General features: G+C 50.1%; 9 protein-coding genes across 14 annotated transcripts; 5 read left to right on the forward strand and 4 right to left on the reverse strand.

Annotated features, from left to right (window-relative positions):
- Positions 1-185: 185 nt before the first annotated feature.
- Positions 186-3,030, forward strand: AAFC00_004258 (uncharacterized protein; the record flags this gene model as incomplete). 2 transcript variants are annotated; one of them, XM_069343869.1, is made up of 5 exons in its annotated part: positions 186-450; positions 501-629; positions 855-1,511; positions 1,564-1,669; positions 1,722-3,030. In XM_069343869.1, 5 exons carry the CDS (start codon positions 186-188, stop codon positions 3,028-3,030), a joined length of 2,466 nt encoding a protein of 821 aa, XP_069202419.1. The 2 variants fall into 2 exon arrangements, with proteins under 2 accessions (XP_069202419.1, XP_069202420.1); XM_069343870.1 differs by having other exon boundaries at positions 1,470-1,511.
- A 2,132-nt stretch (positions 3,031-5,162) lies between these two features.
- AAFC00_004259 (uncharacterized protein) lies at positions 5,163-7,665 on the reverse strand (the record flags this gene model as incomplete). Of its 2 annotated transcripts, none has more annotated exons than XM_069343872.1 (2): positions 5,163-5,217; positions 5,282-7,665. In XM_069343872.1, 2 exons carry the CDS (start codon positions 7,663-7,665, stop codon positions 5,163-5,165), a joined length of 2,439 nt encoding a protein of 812 aa, XP_069202422.1. The 2 variants fall into 2 exon arrangements, with proteins under 2 accessions (XP_069202422.1, XP_069202421.1); XM_069343871.1 differs by having other exon boundaries at positions 5,282-7,662.
- A 1,325-nt stretch (positions 7,666-8,990) lies between these two features.
- AAFC00_004260 (uncharacterized protein) lies at positions 8,991-10,533 on the forward strand (the record flags this gene model as incomplete). The annotated part of the gene is made up of 2 exons (XM_069343873.1): positions 8,991-9,088; positions 9,138-10,533. The coding sequence occupies 2 exons, from the start codon at positions 8,991-8,993 to the stop codon at positions 10,531-10,533; spliced, it is 1,494 nt and encodes a 497-aa protein (XP_069202423.1).
- A 612-nt stretch (positions 10,534-11,145) lies between these two features.
- On the forward strand, positions 11,146-12,226 carry AAFC00_004261 (uncharacterized protein; the record flags this gene model as incomplete). Of its 2 annotated transcripts, none has more annotated exons than XM_069343876.1 (4): positions 11,146-11,221; positions 11,283-11,758; positions 11,822-11,939; positions 12,006-12,226. In XM_069343876.1, the coding sequence occupies 4 exons, from the start codon at positions 11,146-11,148 to the stop codon at positions 12,224-12,226; spliced, it is 891 nt and encodes a 296-aa protein (XP_069202425.1). The 2 variants fall into 2 exon arrangements, with proteins under 2 accessions (XP_069202425.1, XP_069202424.1); XM_069343875.1 differs by having other exon boundaries at positions 11,283-11,737.
- A 2,891-nt stretch (positions 12,227-15,117) lies between these two features.
- Positions 15,118-17,624, reverse strand: AAFC00_004262 (uncharacterized protein; the record flags this gene model as incomplete). 3 transcript variants are annotated; one of them, XM_069348150.1, is made up of 4 exons in its annotated part: positions 15,118-15,305; positions 15,367-15,717; positions 15,775-16,630; positions 16,713-17,624. In XM_069348150.1, 4 exons carry the CDS (start codon positions 17,622-17,624, stop codon positions 15,118-15,120), a joined length of 2,307 nt encoding a protein of 768 aa, XP_069202427.1. The 3 variants fall into 3 exon arrangements, with proteins under 3 accessions (XP_069202427.1, XP_069202426.1, XP_069202428.1); XM_069343877.1 differs by having other exon boundaries at positions 16,713-17,576; XM_069343878.1 differs by having other exon boundaries at positions 16,713-17,519.
- A 188-nt stretch (positions 17,625-17,812) lies between these two features.
- AAFC00_004263 (uncharacterized protein) lies at positions 17,813-19,557 on the forward strand (the record flags this gene model as incomplete). The annotated part of the gene is made up of 3 exons (XM_069343879.1): positions 17,813-18,026; positions 18,086-18,499; positions 18,548-19,557. 3 exons carry the CDS (start codon positions 17,813-17,815, stop codon positions 19,555-19,557), a joined length of 1,638 nt encoding a protein of 545 aa, XP_069202429.1.
- Positions 19,558-19,886: 329 nt separating this feature from the next.
- AAFC00_004264 (uncharacterized protein) lies at positions 19,887-20,547 on the reverse strand (the record flags this gene model as incomplete). Its single annotated transcript, XM_069348442.1, has 2 exons — positions 19,887-20,099; positions 20,179-20,547. 2 exons carry the CDS (start codon positions 20,545-20,547, stop codon positions 19,887-19,889), a joined length of 582 nt encoding a protein of 193 aa, XP_069202430.1.
- A 1,216-nt stretch (positions 20,548-21,763) lies between these two features.
- Positions 21,764-23,077, reverse strand: AAFC00_004265 (uncharacterized protein; the record flags this gene model as incomplete). Its single annotated transcript, XM_069343880.1, has 1 exon — positions 21,764-23,077. The coding sequence occupies one exon, from the start codon at positions 23,075-23,077 to the stop codon at positions 21,764-21,766; it is 1,314 nt and encodes a 437-aa protein (XP_069202431.1).
- Positions 23,078-23,817: 740 nt separating this feature from the next.
- Positions 23,818-24,981, forward strand: AAFC00_004266 (uncharacterized protein; the record flags this gene model as incomplete). The annotated part of the gene is made up of 1 exon (XM_069343881.1): positions 23,818-24,981. The coding sequence occupies one exon, from the start codon at positions 23,818-23,820 to the stop codon at positions 24,979-24,981; it is 1,164 nt and encodes a 387-aa protein (XP_069202432.1).
- Between the last annotated feature and the right edge of the window lie 352 nt (positions 24,982-25,333).

Raw genomic sequence — 25,333 nt, forward strand, 5'->3', positions numbered from 1 at the left:
CAGCACTTCACGAAACAGACAGGCCGGAATTGATACCCAAGACTCAACAGCCCCGCAGAAGTCCCCCACCAAGTCGAAAAGGTGCCACGGCAAATCAACATTCAGACAAATACACTTACTTTCCTTAATTCGTTTACACCGCGACTTTACGACTCAACATCTTCTATACCGTGGCTGTGTAGATCATGGCGCACCACAGAATCAAGAACATCGCTCTTGACGAGGATGACTTGGACTACTCGGACGGTGACGACTACTATGGCGATGACGGGGTTGTGGAGGGAGGAGATGAACTGAGTGCAGAAGATCAAGAGCAAATGCGCTCAGGCACAATCAGTGTCAGGCAAGCCTTAGGAGAGCAATACGAAGGATTCATCATAGATGCTCAGATACACGAAGCGTTGTGGCACTACTACTACGACGTGGGCAAATCGGTGACATACCTGAAAAGTGAATAAGACAATTTGATGGTTCATCAGACTCGACTAATGAGTCCTTAGATCAGGCAACAACTCCCCAGCAAGCGCAACCAACAAAGCAACAAAAACCAAAGCAAATATCAAAATTCGATCAGGCAGCCGCAGCATCTGCAGCCCAAGCACCTGTGGTTTCAGCAAAGTCCAAGAATGGTAAGCAAATGTTCTTTCTCTTTTTACTCAATTTTTCTTTTTCTTCTGCGTTCAACGAGCACCATCACCACCGCGCAGTGACACTATGACACTGTGACAATGCGGCGATACTGGAGTCTCTAATCCCAAGCACTCAAATTCACATCCACTTCCACGGTACGCAATCGCCCCCCGCCGCCCAGCCTCCGCCGATGCAAGCAGTATCTGACAGTCCCGTCTGTACAGATCGCGACTCTCCAGCCCAGCCATGGGATTTCTTCAAGAACGTTCCCTGGCACAATGTTCCAGAGGAGAGGAAAGGCACAATAGTCACCGAAGCGCTACAACCACCATTGCGACTCCTGGGTGGAGCTCCCTCAAAACTAGCTGCTCTGGCAGCCGCGAGGAGGAAGAAGGAGGCTGAGCAGAAAGCAAACAGTCAGGCTACCGAGCAGGAGGGGTCTGCAGGTCTTTCCCTTATGGACCGTCTAGGGACAAAGCCAACGCGACCTTTACCACCACAGCCGCTCCAATCCTCGTCAAATCAGCCCACCCAAGACGAGAATGCGTCGCCCGCTGCTTCTCGATCTTATCCTATACGAAAGCGCAAGAGTCCATCACCACCCCCTCCTGTGGCAGAAAGACGTCCCACTCCGTCAGAAGCAACGATACCTCCGTTAAAGCCTGCTGGACCCCGTGCTTCAGACATACGTGCCAGCCCCTCCATATTTGCCCAAGCCATGTGCGGTGGTGGTGCTCCACGCCCTTCAGTGCATTCCGAGTCGCTGTTGTTCAGCGAAAAGATTGCTCCTTCTCTTTTGGATCATCGTCCAACTCTTGCTGACACCAATCCTTTTGCAGGTCCAAGTCCTGATGATGTAGTTATGCAGGCTCAGGCAAAAGGTTCGACGCGACAGTGAATGCGACATCAACATGCACTGACCACAAGCATTAGCATCAGCTTCCAAGAAGCAGAGCGGCCAGAAAAAGGACTCCAAGTCTGTATCTGGTGTGACCAATGGCGTATCAGAGATGAGCATTGATGACGCACTGCAACCAAAGTAAGGCTCTGTATTTTGGACGTTCGGCGACCACTGTACTGACTTTACATAGGGTCAAGAGCAAACATCTAGACGTGCTCGCAGAGTATGAGAGATCAGACCGCAAGAACGCAGCAAGCTTTGTAGTCATTGGTCATGTCGACCATGGCAAGTCGACGTTGATGGGTCGTTTGTTGTACGACTTGAAAGTCGTCGACCAACGGTCGATAGACAAGCTACGCAAAGAAGCAACCAACATCGGCAAATCATCTTTTGCATTGGCCTGGGTCATGGACGCCACGTCGGAAGAGCGGGAGAGAGGTGTTACTGTCGACATTGCCTCAAACAACTTCGAAACAGACAAGACGAAATTCACCATTCTTGACGCTCCTGGACATCGCGACTTTATTCCGAACATGATCGCTGGAGCAAGTCAGGCAGACTTTGCGGTCTTGGTCATTGATGCTGGTACGAACAGTTTCGAGGCTGGCCTCAAGGGACAAACCCGCGAGCACGCTCAGCTTGTACGTAGTATGGGCTGTCAGCGAGTCATCGTCGCTGTCAACAAGATGGACAGCGTGCAATGGTCACGGGATCGCTTTGAAGAGATCCAGCAACAAATAGCTGCTTTCCTCGAGAAGACTGGCTTCCAGGCCAAGAACATTGCATTTATTCCTTGTTCAGGTCTGACTGGCGAGAATGTCGTTCTGCCAGCTCCTGAAGCAGCATCTTGGTACACCACCAGCAAGGATACCCAAACACTAGTGGCAGCACTCGAGTCCTTCCAGCCTACAAAGGCCGCCTTGGACTCTCCTCTGCGCTTACCCATCTCTGATGTCTTCCGTGGCGGAATCACAAATCCACTTTCGATATCTGGTAAAATCGAGGCCGGTACCTTACAAGTTGGTGACCAGATCTTAGCCATGCCTGTTAGTGAGACAGCAACTATCAAAGGCATTGAGATTGACGGTCAACCTGCCGAATGGGCTGTCGCAGGCCAGATCATCACTCTTCATCTCAATGATATTGATCCCATCCACCTTAGAGTGGCAGACGTCCTGTGTGACCCACGCAAGCCAATTCGGAACATCAAATCCTTCACGACCAAGTTACTAGCATTCGAACACGTGTTGCCTATGCAAGTAGATATCCATAGGGGACGCCTGCACGTTCCTGGTCGCATCACACAATTGCTTGGAGTACTTGACAAGTCTAGTGGAGAAGTTCAGAAAAAGAAACCAAGAGTCGTCCAACCCGGAGCAATCGCTAGGGTAAAAGTGGAACTGGATGCGGCTGTTCCTCTCGAGGTTCCGAGCAGGATTGTTCTACGAGCGAATGGTGCAACTGTCGCTGCTGGATTACTCGAGCAGGTGCATGCATGAATGGATAAAATATTAGATCTCATGAGAACTATGAAATAAACGCAATACTCGAAATATGATGCATGTTCGTGCCATGCCCTTCTGATCTTAGTTGCGTTTGCACACTGCATCGCACTTTCCTCGACAGGGATACCTTGGGCTTGTGTAACTCATCTTACTCTCAACACTTTGGCTAAGTTGCATTAGTCCCGTAGCCTTGGCTAACTCAGCCCCAGATCTTACCATCTGTCGATACCTGAAGCTCGAGTAGGACTGATTTTGTTTCAAACCATCATACCGTTCACTGGGCTCAAAACACCATCATCGCCTGAGAAATCATCCTTTATGGAAGCCAGCACATATGGACGCAGCCACAGGACTCATCGGGTTAGCTGGTGCAGGCGCCCAGATCGTCTCAGCACTTTATAAATATGGTGAAACGGCTTATCACGCAAATGATGATATACCTGAATTAGCTGGACACATCACTCTGACCAGTAATGTACTGAAAAGCGTCGGCAATGCCCTCAAACAGAAGGAATTCATCGCTCTGATCAGTGGAGATGCTCTGCAACAAGTGGACGACGTCAAAGAAAGGTGCAATTCTATCTTCCAAGATATAAGCGCTAGTCTCGAGAAACGTCAGAAGGTGAAAGCGGATGGCTCTGTCGATGTCTCTTTCAGAGGAAACCTCGTATGGGCATTCAAGGCAGATAGGGTTGAGAAACAGAAGAGGAAGTTGGAAGGACTAAAGACAGATCTGTTGATCTTATTGAACGTACTCCAATTAGCATCGAAGAGTGCTTCGACGTCAGTTGCTTCGACTCCTTCATGTAGCGACTCTTCGAATATCCACTAACGTTATTTCTCTAGACCAAATACAGAAGCACGACCAATAGAAAGCCCAGAGGCAGAAGCTATCCGTATCCTAATGACGAAAAAATCCTCTGTCGATCGCGCACCTCGGGGCAGCTCTGGAGCGAGTTCTGAGATGCTAAGAGACACTGCTTCCTCTCAGATGTCTTCCGCCGTATCGACTATGAAACCTGGTGATGTGACTATGAACGAACATCCTCCTCCTATTCGTGCCTCTTCCACAGAGGCCTTCAACACGCATACCATCATCCTCAATGGCGCAGGCACAAGTGCTTTCACTTCGCCCAGTGATCCCCCGATCACGGAAGAGTATACCCCAATCACGCTCTTTCAGAGAGAGCTCAATAATTGCAGCGAGCTCATCGAGGACTTCGTCTCAAAGATCTGCGAGGCGCAAGAAACCCTTGGCCGAGATGCTTCTCCTCGCAGTGCTACTGATGTACAGAGTAACGTACGCAAGGAGTTCTACAAGACAAGCCATGCTGTCCGCAAGATATTGAATACACCGATCGTAGAAACTAGGTATATGACTATGAAAACCAGCGAGGACGAGGAATTCGGAGGAGCATCATTCAACCATGAGATGGAACTTAATCGCGTGTCAGACTTGACTAAGCTTCTTTCTCCCGCTGGGCGTCGTCAGTTGAAGACCGTTCGGTCTCCTCCTTCTGTTCCTCCCTACGTACCAGCAAATCCATTGAGAGTGTTTGACGATGACACGCAAGCATCGCCAGAATCGACACCAATCCTCGAAGGGGAAACGTGGGATCAAGGACTAGAACCTGATACTGATCCCATTGCCGATCTCGTCTTCAAACTGACCAATCTTACCGAATTCGATGGCAAGACTCGGCCCGCGAAAGATTAGTGGACAAACATGCTTAAGTGCGTGGAGTTCTCACATTTCCGTATGATTTGGAATGAACCTTATAAATTTCTTTCTCGGCTTAATTTGTGGGTTATGAAGAGACGCTGATCTACCATGACGATCCTCTCGGGATATTTGTTATTCGCGATGAGTCACACTACCGTACCAGCTATTTGATATGCATATCAAGAACCACTGCTGGCGTAGGAGCCCCTAACGAGACACTGTACCACTTCACACATAGAACGCTTGATGAATCATGAATAGCATGTTGTATCATAATGGAAAGTTCATCAATTAATCATGTTGTTTGTCTGTTTACCAGAGCATTTCTTCATAGTCATCCATCCACCGAAAGAGAAGACGCTTCTTGTCCGCACCATTCGGCAGAGTCTGCACTATGGTCTCTCTAGTATGGCCACTTCCAGCTGACGTAGTCATCGGGGTCCTCGCCGGTTTCGTATCTGTGTGTGGAAAGTCAGCACATGTCTCATCAGGTTTTGGAAATTTAGATTGGGCGAAACTTACGCATGACTGGCGGAAGCAGTCTTTCTGTCCGCAAAATGCTCACGAGCAGAGGCACCCTTGTTGCCCAAGACGCCCTTCAAGCTATCAATGGCGAGGATGGCAAGACTGTACCTGTCGGTCTCGTTGCGGATGGCGAGCTCGAGCGGGGTATCGATGTTACCCTTCTCCTTGTAGCCGCGCACACGCATGAGGTTCTGGCCCTTGCGCTTGTAGGTCAAGCGGTGGATCAACCAGGGGTAACTGTGGAAGTTGAAGACGACGGGCTTGTTGTCGGTGAAAATTGCTGCGTACTCGTCGTCACGGAGGCCGTGAGGGTGATAGCCGTTTGGCTGGAGCTTGAACAGATCGACGACGTTGACGAAGCGGATCTTGAGATCTGGGAGATGCTCACGGAGCAGAGCGGTGGCGGCGAGGGACTCCTGGGTGCTGGTGTCGCCGCAGCATGCCATGACTACGTCGGGCTCCTGACCGGCGTCGTTTGAAGCCCACTCCCAGATGCCGAGACCCTTACTGCAATGAGCGATGGCCTCTTCCGTGTTCAAGAACTGGAGGTGATTTTGCTTGTCGGCGACGATCACGTTGACATAGTTGACGGAGCGGAAGCAGTGGTCCATGCAGCTCAATAGACAATTGGCATCGGGAGGCAGGTAGATGCGAGTAACTTCGGGGGATTTGTTACAGATGACATCCAAGAAGCCGGGATCTTGGTGAGTGAAACCGTTGTGATCTTGTCTCCAGACAGTGGATGTGAGCAGAATGTTGAGCGAGGCAACCTTTTCTCTCCACGAGACCTCTGCACACTTCTCGAGCCACTTGCAGTGCTGGTTAACCATGGAGTCGATGATGTGAATGAATGGCTCGTAACTGTTGAGAAGACCATGGCGTCCACTCAGAGTGTAGCCCTCCAGCCATCCCTCGCAGGTGTGCTCACTGAGAATTTCCATGACTCTTCCTGTGGTTGCCAATTCGCCACCGTCACTATCGTAGTTGAGCAGCTCTCCCATCCATTGCTTTTTGGATACCTCGTATACAGCATCAAGCTTGTTGGACTGAGTCTCGTCAGGACCGAAGAGACGGAAAGTCTCCATGTTGTTGCGGACCACTTCAGCTAAGAACTTGGCGAAGATGTTCATGCTGGGGGCTGATGAGACACCCGCTTTACGTAGATCGAAGCCGAATTTTCTGAAGTCGGGCATTCTCAGAGGTCGATACAGTACGCCTCCGTTGGCGACAGGGTTGGCGCTCATGCGGCGCTTACCCTCGGGTGCAATGGCCCTCAATGCTGGGATCAATTTGCCATCCTTGAACAACTCTTCGGGCTTGTAACTTCTCATCCACTTCTCGAGGAGGCCTAGTTGCTTCTCGTCCTTCAAGACTTGAGTCAATGGGATTTGATGGGCGCGCCAGTAGCCCTCGAGCTTGTGTCCATCTACTTCTTTCGGGGCAGTCCAACCCTTGGGACTGCGAAGGACGATCATCGGCCACATCGGTCGAGTCGCCTTACCCGAGTCTCGAGCTTCCTTCTGGTACTTCTTGATCTTGGTCACGCAAGTCTCCATGGTAGCAGCCATGGCCTGGTGCATTGTGGGCAAGTCACTACCCTCAACAAAGTGAGGCTCCCAGCCATAACCCCAGAAGAGCGCACGGAGTTCTTCATGGCTAATTCTGGCAAGGACGGTGGGGTTGTTGATCTTGTAACCATTGAGGTGGAGCACGGGCAAAACGGCACCATCCTGAATGGGATTGAGGAATTTGGTGCTGTGCCAGGAAGTGGCAAGCGGTCCGGTCTCACTCTCGCCATCTCCAACCATAGTCAAGGCGATGAGCTCTGGGTTATCGAAGACGGCACCGAATGCATGAGAGATAGAATAACCGAGCTCACCTCCCTCGTGTATACTGCCGGGTGTTTCGGGGGTAGCATGGGAGCCAATGCCGCCAGGGAATGAGAATTGCTTGAAGAACTTCTGCAAGCCTTCTACAGTTTCTGATTTGTCCGGGTAAACCTCAGAGTAAACACCCTCGAGGTATGAGTTGGAGATGACGGCAGGAGCACCGTGTCCGGGACCAGAGACGAAGAAAGCATCAAGGTCATACTTCTTGATGAGTCGATTCATATGAATCCATGTGAAGGATTGTCCTGCATCCGAACCCCAATGTCCCAGTAGTCGAGGCTTGATGTGCTCGACCTTAAGTGGTTCTTCTAATAACGGGTTGTTCTTCAGATAGAGCATACCCAGACAAAGGTACATGCTAGCATTGAAGTATCTGTTGATTAGATCTAGCTCTTCCTTGGAAAGAGGTTGTTCCTTTATGGTGGACCTTGCCTCTCCCCATGGAGAGAGGTCTCCGACCTCGAGGTCTTTCTCTGCAACTCCAGCCATCATGACAATGCTGAGGTTGGATTAGTATAGCTATGGGTGTGTGCTAGGAGGGAAGCTGTCCTGGCAGGGAACGATGCAGCTCTCACTCTTTTAAAGAGCTCAACGCTCCAGCCAGCAACGGGACGACCGGCCTACGCATTTCAAATAAACGTTAATGGATAGCAAGTACCCACCAAAGTGGTGGAACACACGAAGGGGTGCTACATAATGATGTCATTCACGCCATTAGGAGATTGAATAGTTCCGTCCTCCGACATTAATTGTCTGTGCCATGTCCGGCTCGCTCGGAAGTATAGAGTATTTACAGTCACTTCGCCTGTCATCTCTTCACGGGCTAAGAGGTATCAAAAGCTGTAAGGTTCATCGCCTCAGCATGATTGTAATTCGATGCAGCAGCTTCGCAGGTTGCAGGACATGATCACCTTGTTGCGCAGCGATCAAGGTAAGCTGCAGGATCACAAAGCTTATGCTTCAGAGCTTGGGCCATGTCCCTTGAAGTAAGGTAAGGTAGGTGTGCAACCCCGCGGTCAGACAAGAGCTGCCCCTCCTTCTCCCGAGTTGACCGAAGCAATGAAGGATGCCTTACGTACGAGTACTTACCTTATGATACAGCAACCACGTGTCCCTTAGGACGAGCTTGCGTCCTCTACCATCTAAGCGGATGTTTTGGCGACGTAACAGGTGGATAATTCGGCCTCGGCCGATTGCTGTTGCCTTTCCTATGCGCACCTAGTGCCAGTATGATAACGCCTCGGGCCCTGCATGAACTAATCCGCTCACACCACCTCAACGACCTTGATTTTCCTGATCTCCTCACGCACTGTATGCTACCATGTATGCGCTTGTATACCTAGGCTCGTTCGGCATCTGTCCTCGCATCCGACTTGCTGGTTCAGGGATGTGCACATGATCGACGTTGGCAGCAGTTGTTGCCGCATACCTTACCTTGCTTCGCACCCGTATAACCCTTTCGCAACGTTTGAAGTTTATACAGTGCTTCTATGACTACTCTAGATCTTGAATTCTCTCGACCACTAACATGACCTTCTTCTGATGTGACTACTTCCATTGGGGTCGGCAGCTGCATCTCAATGGAAAAGAAAATTAGGTTATCTCACGCTGACCAAGTCCTCTAGGCCCTCGCCTATCAGAGCTTGATGATGCTACAACACTTGAAGAAAGATTTGTATCGTTGTACAGCCAAGAGCATGCATGAGGGGCATCCAATGATACTCAAGGATGTCTTCTTGACGACGATGAGCTTCAAAATGAAGCCTCGACAGCTTCACTGTAGCTCTCATTACGCAGTTCTGTAATACTCTTGCATCATGCTTCCGAAAGATGACACCCGCGTCGAGAAAGCGACGGCAGATTTGCACGATGGACGAACTTCGACACGTAGGACGAGTACATGGAGTCGAAGCAGGTAAGAACACTGAAGTTTATGTTTGATGGGGAGGCGCTCATGTTTCCAGCTACACTGGCACACTAGCTTTCAATATTTGCGCGTTCATCTTGCCAGCTCTATATGGCACATTGAGCAAACTTTGGGTAGCGAACATCGATGCGTCGATGGTCGTGACTACAGATGCTTACACCTATATCGGTGTTGTGGCCGAGTGTTTGAATGAAGGCTTACCGCGAGCAGCATGGAACGTGATAGGTGATAAGGCAAACCGATCCTTGTCGTCACGGTATAGCTTATCGTTCACGATGATAGCATTTCAGGCCATTCTCGGACTGATCATGTCGATTGCATTTGTGGCGGCAGCTAGACAATTCGCCAGCGGATTTGTGCCGGTCGAAGTGCGTGGAGCATCACTCACATACATCCGCATCTCAGCATTATCTGCTCTCTCGTCGGCCATCGAGACAGCCGTCACAAGCAGTACGCGTGCCCTTGACAAGCCAGACGTACCCCTGATCATCAGCTCAGTCAAGTTTCTCATCAACATCATTCTGGACTTGCTAGACATTTCGAAGGTGCATGTTGGAAGATTCACGCCGACAGTGAACATGCAAGCAGCTACACAGTTAGCATGCAACATGACTTCAGCACTGGTTGGACTTGTCTACTTCTGCAGTGTAGCAAGGCGTGACCACAGGAGACCTCTTGAAGAAGCTGAGCCGGTCAATCTGAGCTTCACCTGTCTAAAGACGTTAGCAAGGCCTGGAGCCCTGACCTTCGCAGAGTCGGCCGTCCGAAATGCGCTATACCTATGGTTGGTTAATGGTATAGTATCCATGGGTTCTGATTATGCCACTGCGTGGGGTGTTTTCTCCTCCATCAGATGGGGCTTGTTAATGGTACCGGTGCAAGCGCTTGAAGCAACTTCTCTTGCATTCATTGGCCATTCCTGGGGTCAGTGGAGGAATCAAGTAGGAGAAGACCGGAGGCCCGTTCTAACCAGACTGAAGCTACGAAGAATTGTTCGTCCGGCTGTGGTATCAAGCTTGATCGCAATCGTCGTCGAGGTCCCGTTATGCATCTTCCTTGCAGAGTACGGCGCTCGCCGCTTTGCTTTCTACCTCTCCGAGTCTCACACGGTGGCTGTCATTGTGGGAAAGATGTGGAAGACCATCGATTGGTGCTACATCTTCTACGCTGTCTCCACCCAACTGGTGACTATTCTGCTCTCGACTCGACCTCGATGGTACCTCTACCAATCTCTCGTATCCAATATCTTTTGGGTGTTGCCATGGGCAGTCGTAGTAAGCAATGTAGGCATTACGCCAGACGATGCATGGACATATCATTCCATTGTCTTTGGTGGATCTCTAGTCTTCAGCTTCTTCGATATTCTGCTGATCGATATATTATGGGCGTGGAGGTTGTTACGTGGAAAGATGAAGCTGCCTGCGATCTACTGAGCGCAGAGCTGCAGCAAGAAGTGGAATGCTTGTATTGTGTAATAGTCATGTTCTTCGTAGACCTGCTAGTGCAGGTGATGGAATCTCCGGACTTCAACGGAGTTATATTTGATAACGACAGTGGTATAAGGTATCTTAGCGTCGGATCATTTACTACATCACTATTCGTCGCTCATCCGTACAACATCACAAGCACAAGTCGCATCATGAATTCAAGAGTCTGGCAGTAGATCCGAGTAATCCATATATGCATCTCCATCCTGCAGACAAACATAAACTGCGACAACGCTTACAGATCAGCGAAGTCGGTGTGTGCTTGCATTCGGTCTTTCGGCACTTCCTGTGCATATTGTGCAACGATGACGTGTGGTACTTATAAGTCCAGATGCGATATCCGGTAGGTCATGGTCTACTCATTCTGCCTTATTTTTGCTTCATTGCTGTCTAACAAGTGACAACGTTGTAGAGCAAGACATATACCATCTAAGTAAGGATTTAGTCAAACTTGGTCTTAGACTGACAGGTTGAAGCACTTGACGTCTCTCGAAGTTCAGACCTCCGTCGTAGTTTCTTGAAAGTAACACACGCCTATCTCTCTTCCACCTCGTCAAAATGAGTGAATCACTGCAAGCAAGCAATCTGTTCTCCATCAAGGGCATGGTGGCTGTTGTCACTGGCGGTGCTACAGGTAACCATAAACAATCATGACGCATAAGACTCGGAATATAAAGACTAATGTACACCTATAGGCATTGGCCTCATGATAACAAAAGCTCTCGCCCTTAATGGAGCCCACAAAGTATACATAGTCGGCCGTCGAAAGGACAAACTCGACGAGGCATGCAAGATCTCTCCCAACATCGTCAGCATAGTAGGCGACGTGACGAACAAGGAATCTCTCAAATCCATGGCCGCGCAGATCAAATCCGAGACTGGGTTCATCAACCTGCTCGTCGCAAACTCGGGATCCATGGGTCCTTCTAATGCGATCAAGTCTGGTGATGCTCCTTTGGCTGACTATGCCAAAGCTGGCTTCGAGCAAGACTGGGACGCTTTCAATAGCTGTATGAACGTCAATGTTGCCGCTGTCATGTTTACTGCTTTTGCGTTCATGGAACTGCTTGACGAGGGCAACAAGCGCAATATCATTCCCGAAACTAGCAGCCAGATCGTCGTGACAGCCAGTATTGGAGGTTTCAATAAGGTTGGTACCATCGTGCTTAATGTACGCCCCTTAGCTCATGAAGGGTCAAAAGTTGAGTTTCGCTAATCTTCTGCACCTTTCCAGCAAGGAAATATGAGTATGGCATATAAGTCCAGTAAAGCAGCTGTTACGCTCATGGCGAAAAGTCTCGCCACAGAGTTAATTCCGTACAACATCCGCGTTAACTCTCTCGCGCCGGGAAGTAAGTTTGCTGAACTTGGTTGCGAGTCGCACTTTGTGCGCGAAAGCTCTTGCTAACAAATCCCAGTCTTCCCGTCAGACCTCGCAACGTTCCTGTATCCAGGAATCGATGATCCGACTAAGCTGGGTTCCTTCAAAAAGGACTATGTTCCGGCTACCAGGGCTGGTAAGGATGAGGATATGGCTGGTACAGCACTCTATCTAGCAAGCAGAGCTGGCGCATACCTCAATGGACTGTCGCTTGTCATTGATGGAGGTCGTCTGTCGGTACTGCCGTCAACGTACTAGAAAACTCGAATCATAGTGGCTTGCACTTGAGCCGCGATGGGATCTGGCGCACTGCAGACAATCATGGTCATAGATTATGGATCATGCAGTACGCCTAGATCCTGGCCAGGAAACCAGGCATTCTGAGTACGGAGGGCGTATCGTTCGAAGTCATTGCAGCCAACATCATCTTTTCCCGATACCGAGACCTCTACCGAAGTATTTTTCGTGATCGCACTCCTCGTTCCCATCATTTCGACGTCTCGAGTTATATGAGTCCAGTCTTCTGTATCCTCGCTTAGGGCTGGCGATTTCCTACGTCTGAAGGGATTTGTTCGCTTTAACAAGCTCCGGTACATGGACCGCAAATGGCCTGTGGTGCCGAAGAGTAAGAATACTAGTAGACTGGCCGTTGCGCCAGGGATGTAATTCAATGTGTCTATTGCGAGATCAGCAGTTGTCATGGATAGGTCACTGAAAGTTGAAGCCTACCCGTGATGGTCGCAGCTACTCCGAAATCAGGCTGCTTCTGCCTGGCTGACTTCTGTATTTTCCGATACCTGCGGACTTCAAAAGTGATTAAGAACACCTCCAGGAGACTGAACAATCAGCTTCAGACATGGCTAACAAGATCGGACTATAAGCGAACATACCACAGGAACAAGAAAGCGATCGTGAACCTCAGGACCAACCAGGGATCCACTCTGAACTTCAGCCCAGACCACATCGAGCGGTGGACTAACGTTCCTGGTCCCTCAGCAGAGGGTGCGTTGCCTGTGGAATAGCTGTCGACGGTAAGACGAGCTTGCAAGTATTTCGTGAGTATCAGTATGATACAAATCGTGCCTATGGAAAAGCTGCATAACACTGAGAATTGTTTAGCTACAGACCGACCTGCTGTGACGATATTGGACTTACAGAGAATATTGAGTAAGACTACAGCAGATGAGAAATTGATCCGAAGCTGATATGCTTTCCGAAGACTTATGACTAACACTGGCAGGACCCATGCAACCACTTTCGAAGTGATACCGATCCAGTATTGATTGTGCTGTACCTTGCGCGACTTCCACCCCCAGACGCTGAAGACAAGTGAGATCGCCCTATCAACAAAAACGTGAGTAATAGTGATGTGGTATGGACTACGTGTCATATACCAAAACATCATGAGCATTGAGTCGACATTGTAAAAATACAGGACAGTCCAGAAAAGTGCTTCGTTGGGGCCTTTCGCGAGAGGCCCCAGAGCTAACGAGGGTTTATCATATGCTGCGAGCGATGCCTCGTACTGTCCTTGCCTCTGGTCGTGCCAGTTGGCAAGGTAATATATATGCTGGATCATGTTGAAAGATGTACTGAGACTTGTCGAAACCGCTAGGAGGAAGACATCTGTACGCAAAGTGAGTAGGCATCTTGAGGTGATAGATAGCAAGCAAATCTACAAGAAGATATGTCTCTCGTGGAGACAAGGACCCAAACCAGGAGCAATCCACAAGATAGACATATGGCAGAGTACACCAAGACAAATACAGCTGCAACCACAGCCTGGAAAGGGATGGTCGCGCTGCTGAAATCCATGTTGGATCTCTATAGTGCTAGCCTAAGGACTCATAGACCTTGATCTACATGATTGATGAGTCCAAGTCGGCGGGGCAAGCAGAATACATATTTCACAGAAAGTGTCTTGAGATTAACATGATAGTATCAGATGGGAGACGTAGCATTAAGCAAGGTAAGCATGAGTCTAATGCGCCGCAAGCGTGTGCGAGTTTCTTTAGTCGATCCCAGCAAATCCAGAGCACTCGATCATAGACTACTCTGAAACAGAGTGACTCCAGAGTATTGAAGTGGTAGGATGAGCCGCTAGGTGGAACACTTGCGGGACAGCAAGCTAGAGGAGTTCCGTGACGGTCCACTGCATGGTGGAGTCTAGCAATCTGATAGTCTAGGTAGTCAAGCCGCACTTGTCACACAATGCTACGAATGGTCCATTTAGACGGGACAGTCTTGTCAAGCAGACTTGAACTTCAAGACAGCACATCCCGGGTCTGAGGGCCCCCCCGCTGAGAGGGATGTTTCATAGACCTGGTGAGTATTTCTTTTTGGGGGCCAGGATGGTGTGATAGCTTAGTAGTTCTCCCGAACACAGTTTCTCAAGAATGAACCCTTGTGGGATGGTTGCTTGTTCTTGACCCAACATCATTCATGGCTAATGCAGACTACCCCTGCATTCTGACCCTCGGGAGCAGATCTGCTATCCCAAAAGGTAGGTCGCTACCGTGGACACGGAAGAATTAATGACAAGAGATTGCAACTCAAATGTGTTCAGGTATGCACTCGGTGCACAGGCCACGCCGGGCAGAATTAGTAGGTCCATCGGAGCCACTCGAACTACTCCGAAGTAAGAAGCCATGGAAGAGTCGGCACCTACATATCAACGTCGGCTATCAAAAGTGGAAGGTGCCAAAACACCAACCACCAAGAATGGTACATGAAAGAAATATCGGTCCACATATAGGCCGTAAATGTTGGCACTTGCACTTAGTCGCGTGCTTCCATGCCGCCGGATTGGGGAGGACATTTTGTTAGTTATGTGGAGGGAGCACTTGGAATTGTTGGTGCTCGTAGGCTGTCACACCTCATGATCTAATTCCCGTGAATGGGCTTCCCGCCGTTGGAAGGGGGCCGGCCGGATCGTCTACTTTGACAGTCGCTTAAAAATCGTTCATGCCTACTTTACTTTGCATGTTCGAGTTGCGTTAGTTCAAGCCATAGTGAGACGGGTTCAGCTAGCTATCGCTTTGCATGTCCAAGGTCGTCAATCCTCGGCCGAAGTGAAGGTTCGATGTGATCATCTCGACGTTCGTGACACGCATTTCTCTTTTATATGACTATTTGCTTAGATCTCTACTTCAAAGATGCGGCACGTGGAAACTCGCCAGCGCCAGGTTGACGATACTGAAAAGACCCTCTCCGAGAATCAATCCGCTTGCCAAGATGATGATGGGGGTTTCACGCTCCTTTCGCCAGCTTTTCCAATACCAGCTGACAAGCCCGCCAATAGTGCGAGCAAAAGTGAATGAGGGTGTGTTGTACATGCCTGGGCCTCAAAGTCAGCATTCGTAATCACAAATGTGTCAGGAGAACTTCGATGAACGTACCAACGGCTACGGCGATGCCACCAGGGATGAAAGGGGTCCAATTTGCATCCGTGGCATTTCCGTACATTCTGAGGATAGTGAGCACAGAAAACACAATTGCTGCCCCTGTAGCCCACTCGCCCACCATAGGTGGCAAACCCTGACCGGTGACTAGTCTTGCAGTGAATGCCCATACATAGCCTGTCGGGACCTGGAACATGCCTCCAGGAACTTCGTATACATTTGTGTAAAGTTTGTATACACAAGCACTGATCACTGCACCGATCGCACTGCCGATTATTTGACCGTAAAACTGAGCCTTCGGGCTGGCGCCGAGGTTGTGTCCGGTGCGTAGGTCCTGGAGCAAATCCCCTTTACATTCATGTCAGCCTGCCTTCGCACAATATATATATTCGAAATAAAACTTACCAGCCTGGAGAGCGCCAGACTCACTGATGGCACCTGCAATAAGGTTGATGATGACCGCGTTCGGAGCACCTTGCGGAGTAACAAGGGCAAATACAAGCTGCGTGATCTTCGAAATACCAGAAACAGGGTTCAAGTCAGTTTCTCCCAGAGCGCGGACACCCATGATCGAGAGAATCAAGGCAAGCACGAGAGCTAGAACGGTGAGGCTGATGGGTATGAGACCAGCGAACGTATAATGTACGGCGCCCATACAGACAATGAGCGAAAGTATGAGGCCTATCACGGTGACTTTCCAACCGATGAGGTGCTCTGGAGGTGCATCCGGCTCTGGCATATCCTTGCCAGATTTCGATTTCGATGGGTTCGTATTGGCAGCTCCGTAGTCTGGAGAGGTGCGGCCATTGCCCTCAAGACCAACTGTTCTGTAGCCCCTCGCTTTTGGATTCGCAAGTTCGCGAAGTTCTTGTTTTAGAGTGCCTCTTCTGATGCCCTCGATGATCCTCGGCAGATATAGCCGGCCGTAAGTTATGATAGGTCGCAAGACAAGCCAACCAAGGCTGATGATAGAATCAGCTAGCATGATAGCGAGACTGATCCAAACTATCCATCCCTTGCTTCCAGTCTCCCAGTCACCGACAGGACCGGGTGCCCAGTGTTTCGCTTTCGCAAGTGGCGACAGTACGCCCCATCCGATGACTGCGCCAAGTAACATGTGTAGTGTGGTAGCAGGACCCATGATAATGCCTTGTCCGACGTACGCAGGTGACGGGTTCAGCGTCCACAGCCAAGACTCTGCTATGTACATTCCAAAAATTGGCAAATCGTGAAGACGCGGTATAAAGTATGAAACAACAGTCTGAGATTGGTAAGCTATAATTCAGGCAGGAGCCTGCAGTAATGGAGTTGGAGTCCAATTCTTTCGAGACCGATATACGTACATATAAAGCGGAAAGGCCAAAAGATAGTGTCAGCAACCTAATTCTTGCTCTCCAATCAGCGTGATCGTCTATACTCGACGCATCGAGATCAGCTTGAGATAGTTCTCCTGTATTCTGTCTGTCACTTGTGGAGTCGGGAGCATCTGCCATGAGCCGCTGCTCGTCCTCGGCCGCACGCTCCCCCTCGTGCTCACCGTCACCTTGGTCATTGATGGTGTTCTTCTCGCCACCGTGAAGTACACCGATCATCAAAGCTGTGGCCGTACCAGATGGAAACTTCAATTTTTCTCTGATAATGAACTGCTTCCTCAGCGGCACTGCAAACACGACTCCAAAGAAACATAGGCCCAAAGCCCAAACAATCAATTTCCAAAGACTGAGGTGGAGTCCGGTACTGCCATCCGGCGTCTCATCAGGCTTCAGAAGGAACTCCAACGCGGGAATGACCCCCACAAATCCACATCCGAGAGGCATCGTTCCTACTGAACCTGCCACTGTCTGGACCAGTACGTTCTCGATAGGCGTAAATGGGAAAGCTAGGTGCTTGGATACTGCCTTGAACCAAGCAAATCCCATCAACGCACTTGGCATGGCCATACTGGATACCCATCCTGTTTGGAGCCCAAAGTACGTGTTGGAGAAACAGATCACAACTCCGATAAGAGTGCCGAGTATCACGGATCTGACTGTGAAGTGATGTCCTTGTTCAGCCCGTTCAGCGAGCAGTGTCTCGGCATCTTCGCGGCTTCGTCGGTTTGAGTATGAATCGCTCAACAGCGAAGTCTCGTCGCTATCTCTGCCCGACATACCCCTGTCTGGAGCTCTGTCGTCCAGTTCGCAGGGCGAGGGCGAGTAGGGTCGCATTTGTAGAGGTTGTGATGGGGGATCCTGATGTCGTGCTCGAGTGGTCATAGCTTCGGCGATAGGCAGGAGATAGACGGGTCGATAGGCCTTTTTCGAGGGTTCTCCTTCCCAAAACGGGGAAATCTTGGCGCCTGGCTGGCAACTGCGCAGCTTCAGTTGACAAATTATTAGTGACGAGCCAATCGAACTACCACCTCAGCCTACCTCTTGATTATATCATGAAGATTAAAGAGACAATGGTCCGTCCTGAGGATGATTTAAGCAGTGTTAGTAGTGAAGAGTCAATTGTACGACCTGACAGTGAAGGTTGGGAGGATGCAGAGCCTGACGAGGAAGTCATTCAAGTCAAAGACTTTTTCAGTGACAAGACTTTCCCTGATGCAGCCTCTATGATCAAATTTTGTGCGACTGAACATGACTTTGATTTTTTGAAGGTCGCCAAAAACTTTGGTGTGTATGTTTGGAAACCTCCGAAATATGAAGAATAGTCGCTTATGCATTGACATTAGATCTTGACTTTCTTGGTGGCATCAAGCTTGTCAACTACATCCGTAGTGAGGCAAAGAACGGAAACAAAAAGCCAGATGTATCTTCCAAGGATCTTTTCGAGGATGACAAGTACATGCAGCCCGCCCTCGAGGACGATGCTTTACTCTTCTCTCTAGATGATGTTCTCGATGGACAAGAAGGTGATGAGGTCTCGTCCAATGAGGTGCCAGCCGGCAGTTCAACAGACAAGGTCACAGCCCTCGAGGAGGAATTAGCGGCTCTTCGCGCTCAATTTTCAGAATACAGACTTGCTGTCGAGAAGACGCTTGATGACCGATGGACCGAGCCTGGAAAGGACGAGGTTGATTCTGGCAAATCTGGCAAGGACGAGAACCACCAGGACCCTGGCTATTTTGACTCGTATTCTTACAATGGTAACGTTGATCATTATGCTAGCAAAAATAATAACTGACAGACATCAGATATCCACCAGACAATGCTTCAAGACACTGTCCGCACTGACTCATACAGAGATTTTGTCTATGGCAACAAGCATTTGTTCGCCGGAAAGACGGTGCTCGATGTAGGCTGCGGAACCGGCATTTTGTCCATGTTCTGCGCCAAAGCCGGTGCAGCGCGTGTGATTGCCGTCGACAATTCCAACATCATCGACAAAGCTCGTGCTAACATCTACACCAACGGCTTTTCGGACCAGATCACCTTGGTCAGGGGTAAGATTGAAGAAGTCACCCTTCCAGTCGACAAAGTAGACATCATCATCAGTGAATGGATGGGCTACACGCTTCTCTACGAGGCTATGCTGGACTCTGTCTTGTATGCCAGAGACAGGTACCTTCAACCCGATGGTCTGATGGTCCCGAGCCACTGCACTCTGCACATGGCACCAATCGCAGACCCAGACCATGTCGCGGACAACATCTCCTTCTGGAAGGACGTGTACGGCTTCGACATGACAGCCATGCAAGAAAAGATCTACGAGGACACTCTCGTGCGCTACCCCGTCAAGGACATCATCGTCGGTCGCACAGAGGACGAAATGCCCTTCAAGGTCCTCGATCTGCACACCGTCACAACCGCAGAACTCGACTTCAAGGCGTCGTTCAAGTCTCAGCTCGGAAAGGACATCGATGAGCTCGACGGTTTCTGTATCTGGTTCGATACCATCTTTATGCAATCTCGCACGCAGGAGGTGCCGCAGAGCATGTTGCAGGGTACCCCACCCAAGAAGGCCGACTCTGGTCCTGTTTTCTTCACTACTGGACCTTTCGGACCCGAGACTCATTGGAGATCAAGCATCGTTATGATCGATCACTCCGAAAGGACTGGTCCCGCTTTGAAGAAAGGGCAGGCCATCGAAGGAAGCATTCAGTTCAAGAAGAACAAGGACGCGAAGAGAGATTTGAACATCACGATAGCGTGGGAGGCTGAGAGTACCGAGGAGAAGTCTAAGCAACTCTGGTACACCCGATAGAGGATTCATGGACTCATGTAGCTCGCTTTCGAGGTAGATGAAATGCATCGCAATCAAAAGTTATAACAAGTCCACCGTATCGCCAAGACGCCGTCCTGTCGTTTCCTGCTCGAGTGCACAGTCTGCACAAATTTCCCTACATGAAGTAAATCAATTACCCGACCATCATTCTCCGAAGCCATCTTGACTCCAAGACATCAGCCGCCGAGATCCGCTCTCGAGGATCAAATCTCATCAGCATCCGCAGTGAATCTCCCACATCATCTATCTCACGAAAATCATCTGGTTTAGACTCGTCGAAGTAAACCTCCTCGAGCCATCCCTGAAGACTAAACCCCTGCTCCTCTGTACAATGTCAATAACCAAGAAGCTAATAACGAAGGCAGGACCTTGACAGACATACCAATACTCTGTATATCAGACACCCGAAGCCGCCAGTTCGCAGGAAGGTTACCGATTGACTGGATCATCTGACGGATGAGAACGGGTTTGTCACCCAGGATACTGTCGAAGGGCGGTTGGCCAGTGACGAGCTCGAAGATCTGGATGTTCGGGACTTCGTAAGTTTGATAGGCACCGTGTATCCATGTTTTTGTACGAGCGATGTCAATGTCTACTTACCGTGCACCCGAAAATCCAGAGATCGACCCTGTTGTCCCATTCACCAGCGAACAGGACCTCCGGCACGTGGAGTGCTAAAGGCGTGCGCAAGGTACCGGTTGGTGTTCGGCGTTCGGTTGATTGAAGAACAGACACTCCAAAGTCCATGATCTTTACATCATCAAAGATAGTCGGTGCACGCTGAGAGAGTGAAGCTGGCCAGACTAGATAGCGAGGGACGTGTGCGCTCGCCGTGAGTGGTTTACCGTATGGAGCTAGGACTGGACTTGTCTGTGGTAGACCGAGTTTGTTGATGACTGATTCTTCGGATAACTGATCCAAAGGAGTTTTGTTGGTAAAGGCAATGTTCCCTGTGTGTAGATCTGGCATACCGGGTTAGTATTGTCTGGTATATAATCCAGCGTCTCTCGCGGAGCAGAAGAAAGTTGTGACAGTGATGAGGCACGTAGAAGAACACACCTCCATGCCCGACATCATTCTCATGCAACAATCGCAGTCCCTGTGCAAGCTGGCATGTTAATCTCCTCGCGACAGCACCAGGAAGCCTGCCATCTGGTGCATGAGCAGCAATGGAAACTGGAATGCTGGGCCCAAGCAGTTCGAGAACCAGGAAAACATGTGTCCCGTTCGGCCCAGGAGACTGAAAATGATCTAGCAATTGTGCAATGTATTGCGCGTTTGTTGAGCCGTGAGTGTTCTGGTCAAGGACCTGCATTACCTGTATCTCTCGACGAGCTCCCTGCGTGCTGTCGGACGTGGCTATCTTCACAGCCACGTGTTTATGCAGCCTGACGTGGTCAGCCCAAGGCTTTACCTCTAGATATAGATGATAGAAGAAGCACTTTACATAGTATCAGTAGCCAACCGAACAGTTGAGAACCACCCAATGACCTAGCTTCTGGGTTACTTTGTAACGATCGCCCTTGAACGTGTCTCCTAGGTGCATTGGATGGTAGCCTCCGGGGCAGTATCGCTCTATAGGCTCGGCATCAACAGCACAGTAATGCGGAAATTTTTGTATCTCGGGAGATACCTGAGTGCTGGTCTCAGGTAGACGCGGAATAGACGACGCATATCGAATCTTGCTGAGCAAAGGCTGCATATGAATACGGCTGCCTATAGTGAGGCGTAGCCGACGAGAGCTCATGTTTACCACGATCCAACGCATAGAGCAACGGTTGAGGTGATAGGTTTCTCTGATGACAGGATAGACCTGTCATAGACCTTCATGCTAGACTGTCAGATAAATCACATGCCCAAAATTACTTTCGTCCGTCGTGCATGCTTCGCTGTAATCGAAACTTGCTGCCCTGAGATATATGATCAAGACAGTAACGACCAATATCACTCATGTCTTTGCTAAATCATCTCGAGTTATCTTCACTCATCAAGGCACACGTGAATGATTGTAATTGTGGTAAGACTTGAAGTGGCCTGCATATCTGTTACCTTCTCGGGGAGATGATGCTAAGACACACAATTGATGGTTGCAGCGATTATGCAGTGCAGCCACCTGCAGCGATTCCTTGTATGAAAGAAGCTAAACTTTCAAACGAGCGGATTCAAAGTGTTTCCGCGTGCTTGTTCACTTGCCTCCCCCAAGGTAATCCCACCCTGTGCCCGCCAACACTTTGATCAGAGCCAGATAATCACGAAGATCAATACACTCGTCTCGCCTCGCCATACCCTCTGGAGAAACGCCAAAGCTATAGCCCGGAACACCCAGGTATCTGAAATGCTTGACGTCCGTGGCACCCATACTGGGGATGCCCAGCGGTCGGTTACCTTCCCCTAGCACAGCCTCTGCATTGTCGGCAATCGCAATCGCCAATGGATGCTCTGGCGCACATGCATTGGCTGGGTTCGACGCGGCTTCGTGCACCGAGTACTTGGCTTGGGGGAAGTCTGTCGACAGCAGCTTGTCGATCTGTATCAAGATTGTGCTGGCGGTGAGGCCAATTGGCAGGCGGATGTCGACTTCGAACACGCATTCGTTGGGGATCACGTTTACTTTGCTTCCGCCGCTTATGGTGCCGATATTCACGGTTGGTTTGCTCATGATGGCTGCTGCGCCTGTACCCATGATGGTGTCGATCGTTGCCATCACGTCTGGTCGACGGAGGTGTTTCTCGATGTCAGGAGGCGTGTGAAAGTCAGTGGAGTTTTCGATCAGCGATATGAGACTGGTGATCAAACGCGTAGAGATGCGTATCGCGCCTTCGTCTAGATGCAGAAAGGCGCCGTGACCCCCTGGGGTTTGCACGGTGAATGTCATTCGAAGCGTGCCTTTTTCGCCGAAGCGGTAACTCTGAAAGCCAGAGGGTTCGGCGTTCAGCACGGCGCCTTCGCGCCATAGCTCGCTGTCTTCATCCTCGTTGAGGAGGTACGCCGTGCCCCACTTGCCGCCTGTCTCTTCGTCACTTACTGTCTGGAGGAGGCAGGTCCCGTGAAGTTGGTTCTTGAATCGAAAGAGATATGCATACGCGGCTGCGAGAGCGGCTGTCCCGGCTTTCATGTCCACAACGCCTCGACCGTATATCTTGTTTGTTGAGGTATCGATTTCGCCGGCCCATGGATCGTGAGTCCATTGGTCACCATCTGAGACGGGAAAGACATCGAGATGGCCATTCATGATTAGTTTCGGAAGAGCATGCTCATTCTCGATATTGGAGCTTGTGCAGACGAAGTGTGAAACTACGTTTGGTGCATCGACCTTGGGGGAAATGATTGATGACTCGATGTCTTGGTGGGCGAGAAAGTTGGTCACTACGCGTGCTGCAGCTACTGTATCACCTGGTGGGTTAGGCGACGCGGCACGTAGGAAAGACTGAAGGAAGTGGATCTGCAGGTCTTTCTCTGCGTCTGAGTCGATCAGTGCAAGGAGTCCTGCTTTAGACATGCTTGATCCTTGGTGATAGATAGCAGTTGTAGAGGCAGAGTCATAAATGAAATAGAGGTAGCAAATGAAGGTGAGCATTGCAGACCTGACCGCCGACTACAGCTGGTTTTATATCAAGCAGAGGCAGTCGGTCCCTTCACCTTCGCCTGGTTGTCACAAGTCAATTCCGACGAGGAACCTACCTTGGAAGTAATGGTGTCACAAGTGTGGTACCCATTGTGGAAGGTGATTCTAGTGAGTCACATTGCAGAAACAACGAGGCATGGATGAATGATGTTTCTGTAGCGGGTCCACGCCGACCGTTGAGGGGTATGAAAAAGCTATGGGATACGTTCTGGTTCAATTGAGCGACACCCCAATAGGATTGCATGCATAGTATCAAAGAATCGACTGTACTGGCAGGTCCTTGTCGGCAATATCACGAAAGTGACTGGACAGGTAAGCGTGGCCGACGAGCGTACAGTATAGGATCAAACAGGAGGAGGTCGCCGAGCCGCGTTGACCATGACTCGAGAGCTTGATATGAGGTTAGCCTCATGATTCGTGTCTATCAGCCAATCGTGTCTTACATTGGAATTGGAATGCTTCCATTCATCTCTACACATATCTGTCACTGCCACTCAATCAACTCTGCTACACCATCTTCTTGCGCTTTATCGAGAGTCCCTTGACTCAGCCCTCCATTTGGAACAAACCCGTCACTATACTGAGGGCACCCCGCTCTCCCGACCCCTCTCAAGATGCAAGGCTTCAACATGGGGCGGTACATACCGCCCGAGCACGAAGGCAGGACAAGCGCCAACAAACTAGCGGGCAAGCACGCTCTGGGCGCGCGAGCAAACAAGTTAAAGTCCGAGGGCATCCTGACCGTACGCTTCGAGATGCCGTACGCCGTGTGGTGCAATCACTGTCCCAAGCCGACCATCATAGGCCAGGGCGTGCGGTTCAACGCAGAGAAGAAGAAAGTGGGCAATTACTACTCGACGCCGATATGGAGCTTTCGTATGAAACACGTCGCGTGCGGGGGCGTTATTGAGATTCGCACGGATCCGAAGAACACGGCCTATGTTGTTACGGAAGGTGGAAAGGCGAGGGATACGGGCGAGGATAAAGTGCGCGAGGGAGAGGAGGGGTTGGAGATTCTGAGCCCGGAGGAAAGAGAGAAGAGGAGGGCCGACGCTTTCGCTTCGCTCGAGGGGAAGAAACAGGACGAGGTGCAGCAGAAAGAGCAAGGAAGGAGGATCAGAGAGCTCTACGAGGCAAAGAGTCGTGACTGGGAGGATCCAGATGATGCGAACCGCCGGTTGAGAGGAGACTTCCGCGTGGGCAGGAAAGAGCGAGATCAAGCAGCGAAAGCCGACGAGAAACTCGTTGACAAAATGAGCCTGCACGTCGAACTTTTACCTGAAAACGAAGACGACAAGCGCCGCGCAGAATTCATTGACTTTGGCGCATTCCATGACGCGGACGAGAGCGCGAGAAAAGCAGCCTCGAAGCCCTTGTTCTTGCTAGACGACAAGAGCGCCACGACCAGACACATCGATGGCGACAACACACGCATCGAAAAGAAACCCAAGAAAATATCCACCTCCGCAAAGCGCGCAGCAGAAGCCGAGCGCAGACGCACCGCTCTACAGCAGGAGATCCGAGACAACACGCGCGCCGCGAAAGATCCTTTCCTTACATTCGCCTCCGTGGCTCCCACGGGCGATACTGCAAGCGTGTTTCAACCCATCTCCGGCATCAAGAGGAAACGCAACGCGACCGAGGGGTCTCTGTCCGATGAACATTCGACTCTTCTGCCTACGTCGTCTGGTGCGACTATGAAGCAACTGACAACGACGACGACGACGACGATAACGAAACCTGCCCTGGTGGCCTATGACTCCGAAGACTCCGAGTAGTCTTTTGCTGGCTTAATGAATTGTGTAACGACCTTCTTCTTGATTTTTTGGCGCTCTATACCCCCATAGCATTTGATTATTTGACATTCTTCTTAATTGAGCCGTCGAGCTCCATATTGTCTGCAAGCAAAGCAACCTCTGACTACGTCGCATATGAACGCGATTCCTATATTTGATCAGAGGAAGACACACCTCGTCTGGTGCAAGTAAATGTGTAAGCAAAAACAAGTCTGGGTATAACGCCGTAGACTCCACCTTCCTAATGCCTCGCAAATCGATTCCCCTCTCAAACACAAAATCCACCATTCGACAAAACCCTAGGATGCATTGCGTACTCTCTTGTTCACGTCTT

Source organism: Neodothiora populina, assembly GCF_041146345.1.
Source record: "Neodothiora populina strain CPC 39397 chromosome Unknown canker_contig_17, whole genome shotgun sequence".
NCBI lineage: Eukaryota > Fungi > Ascomycota > Dothideomycetes > Dothideales > Dothioraceae > Neodothiora > Neodothiora populina.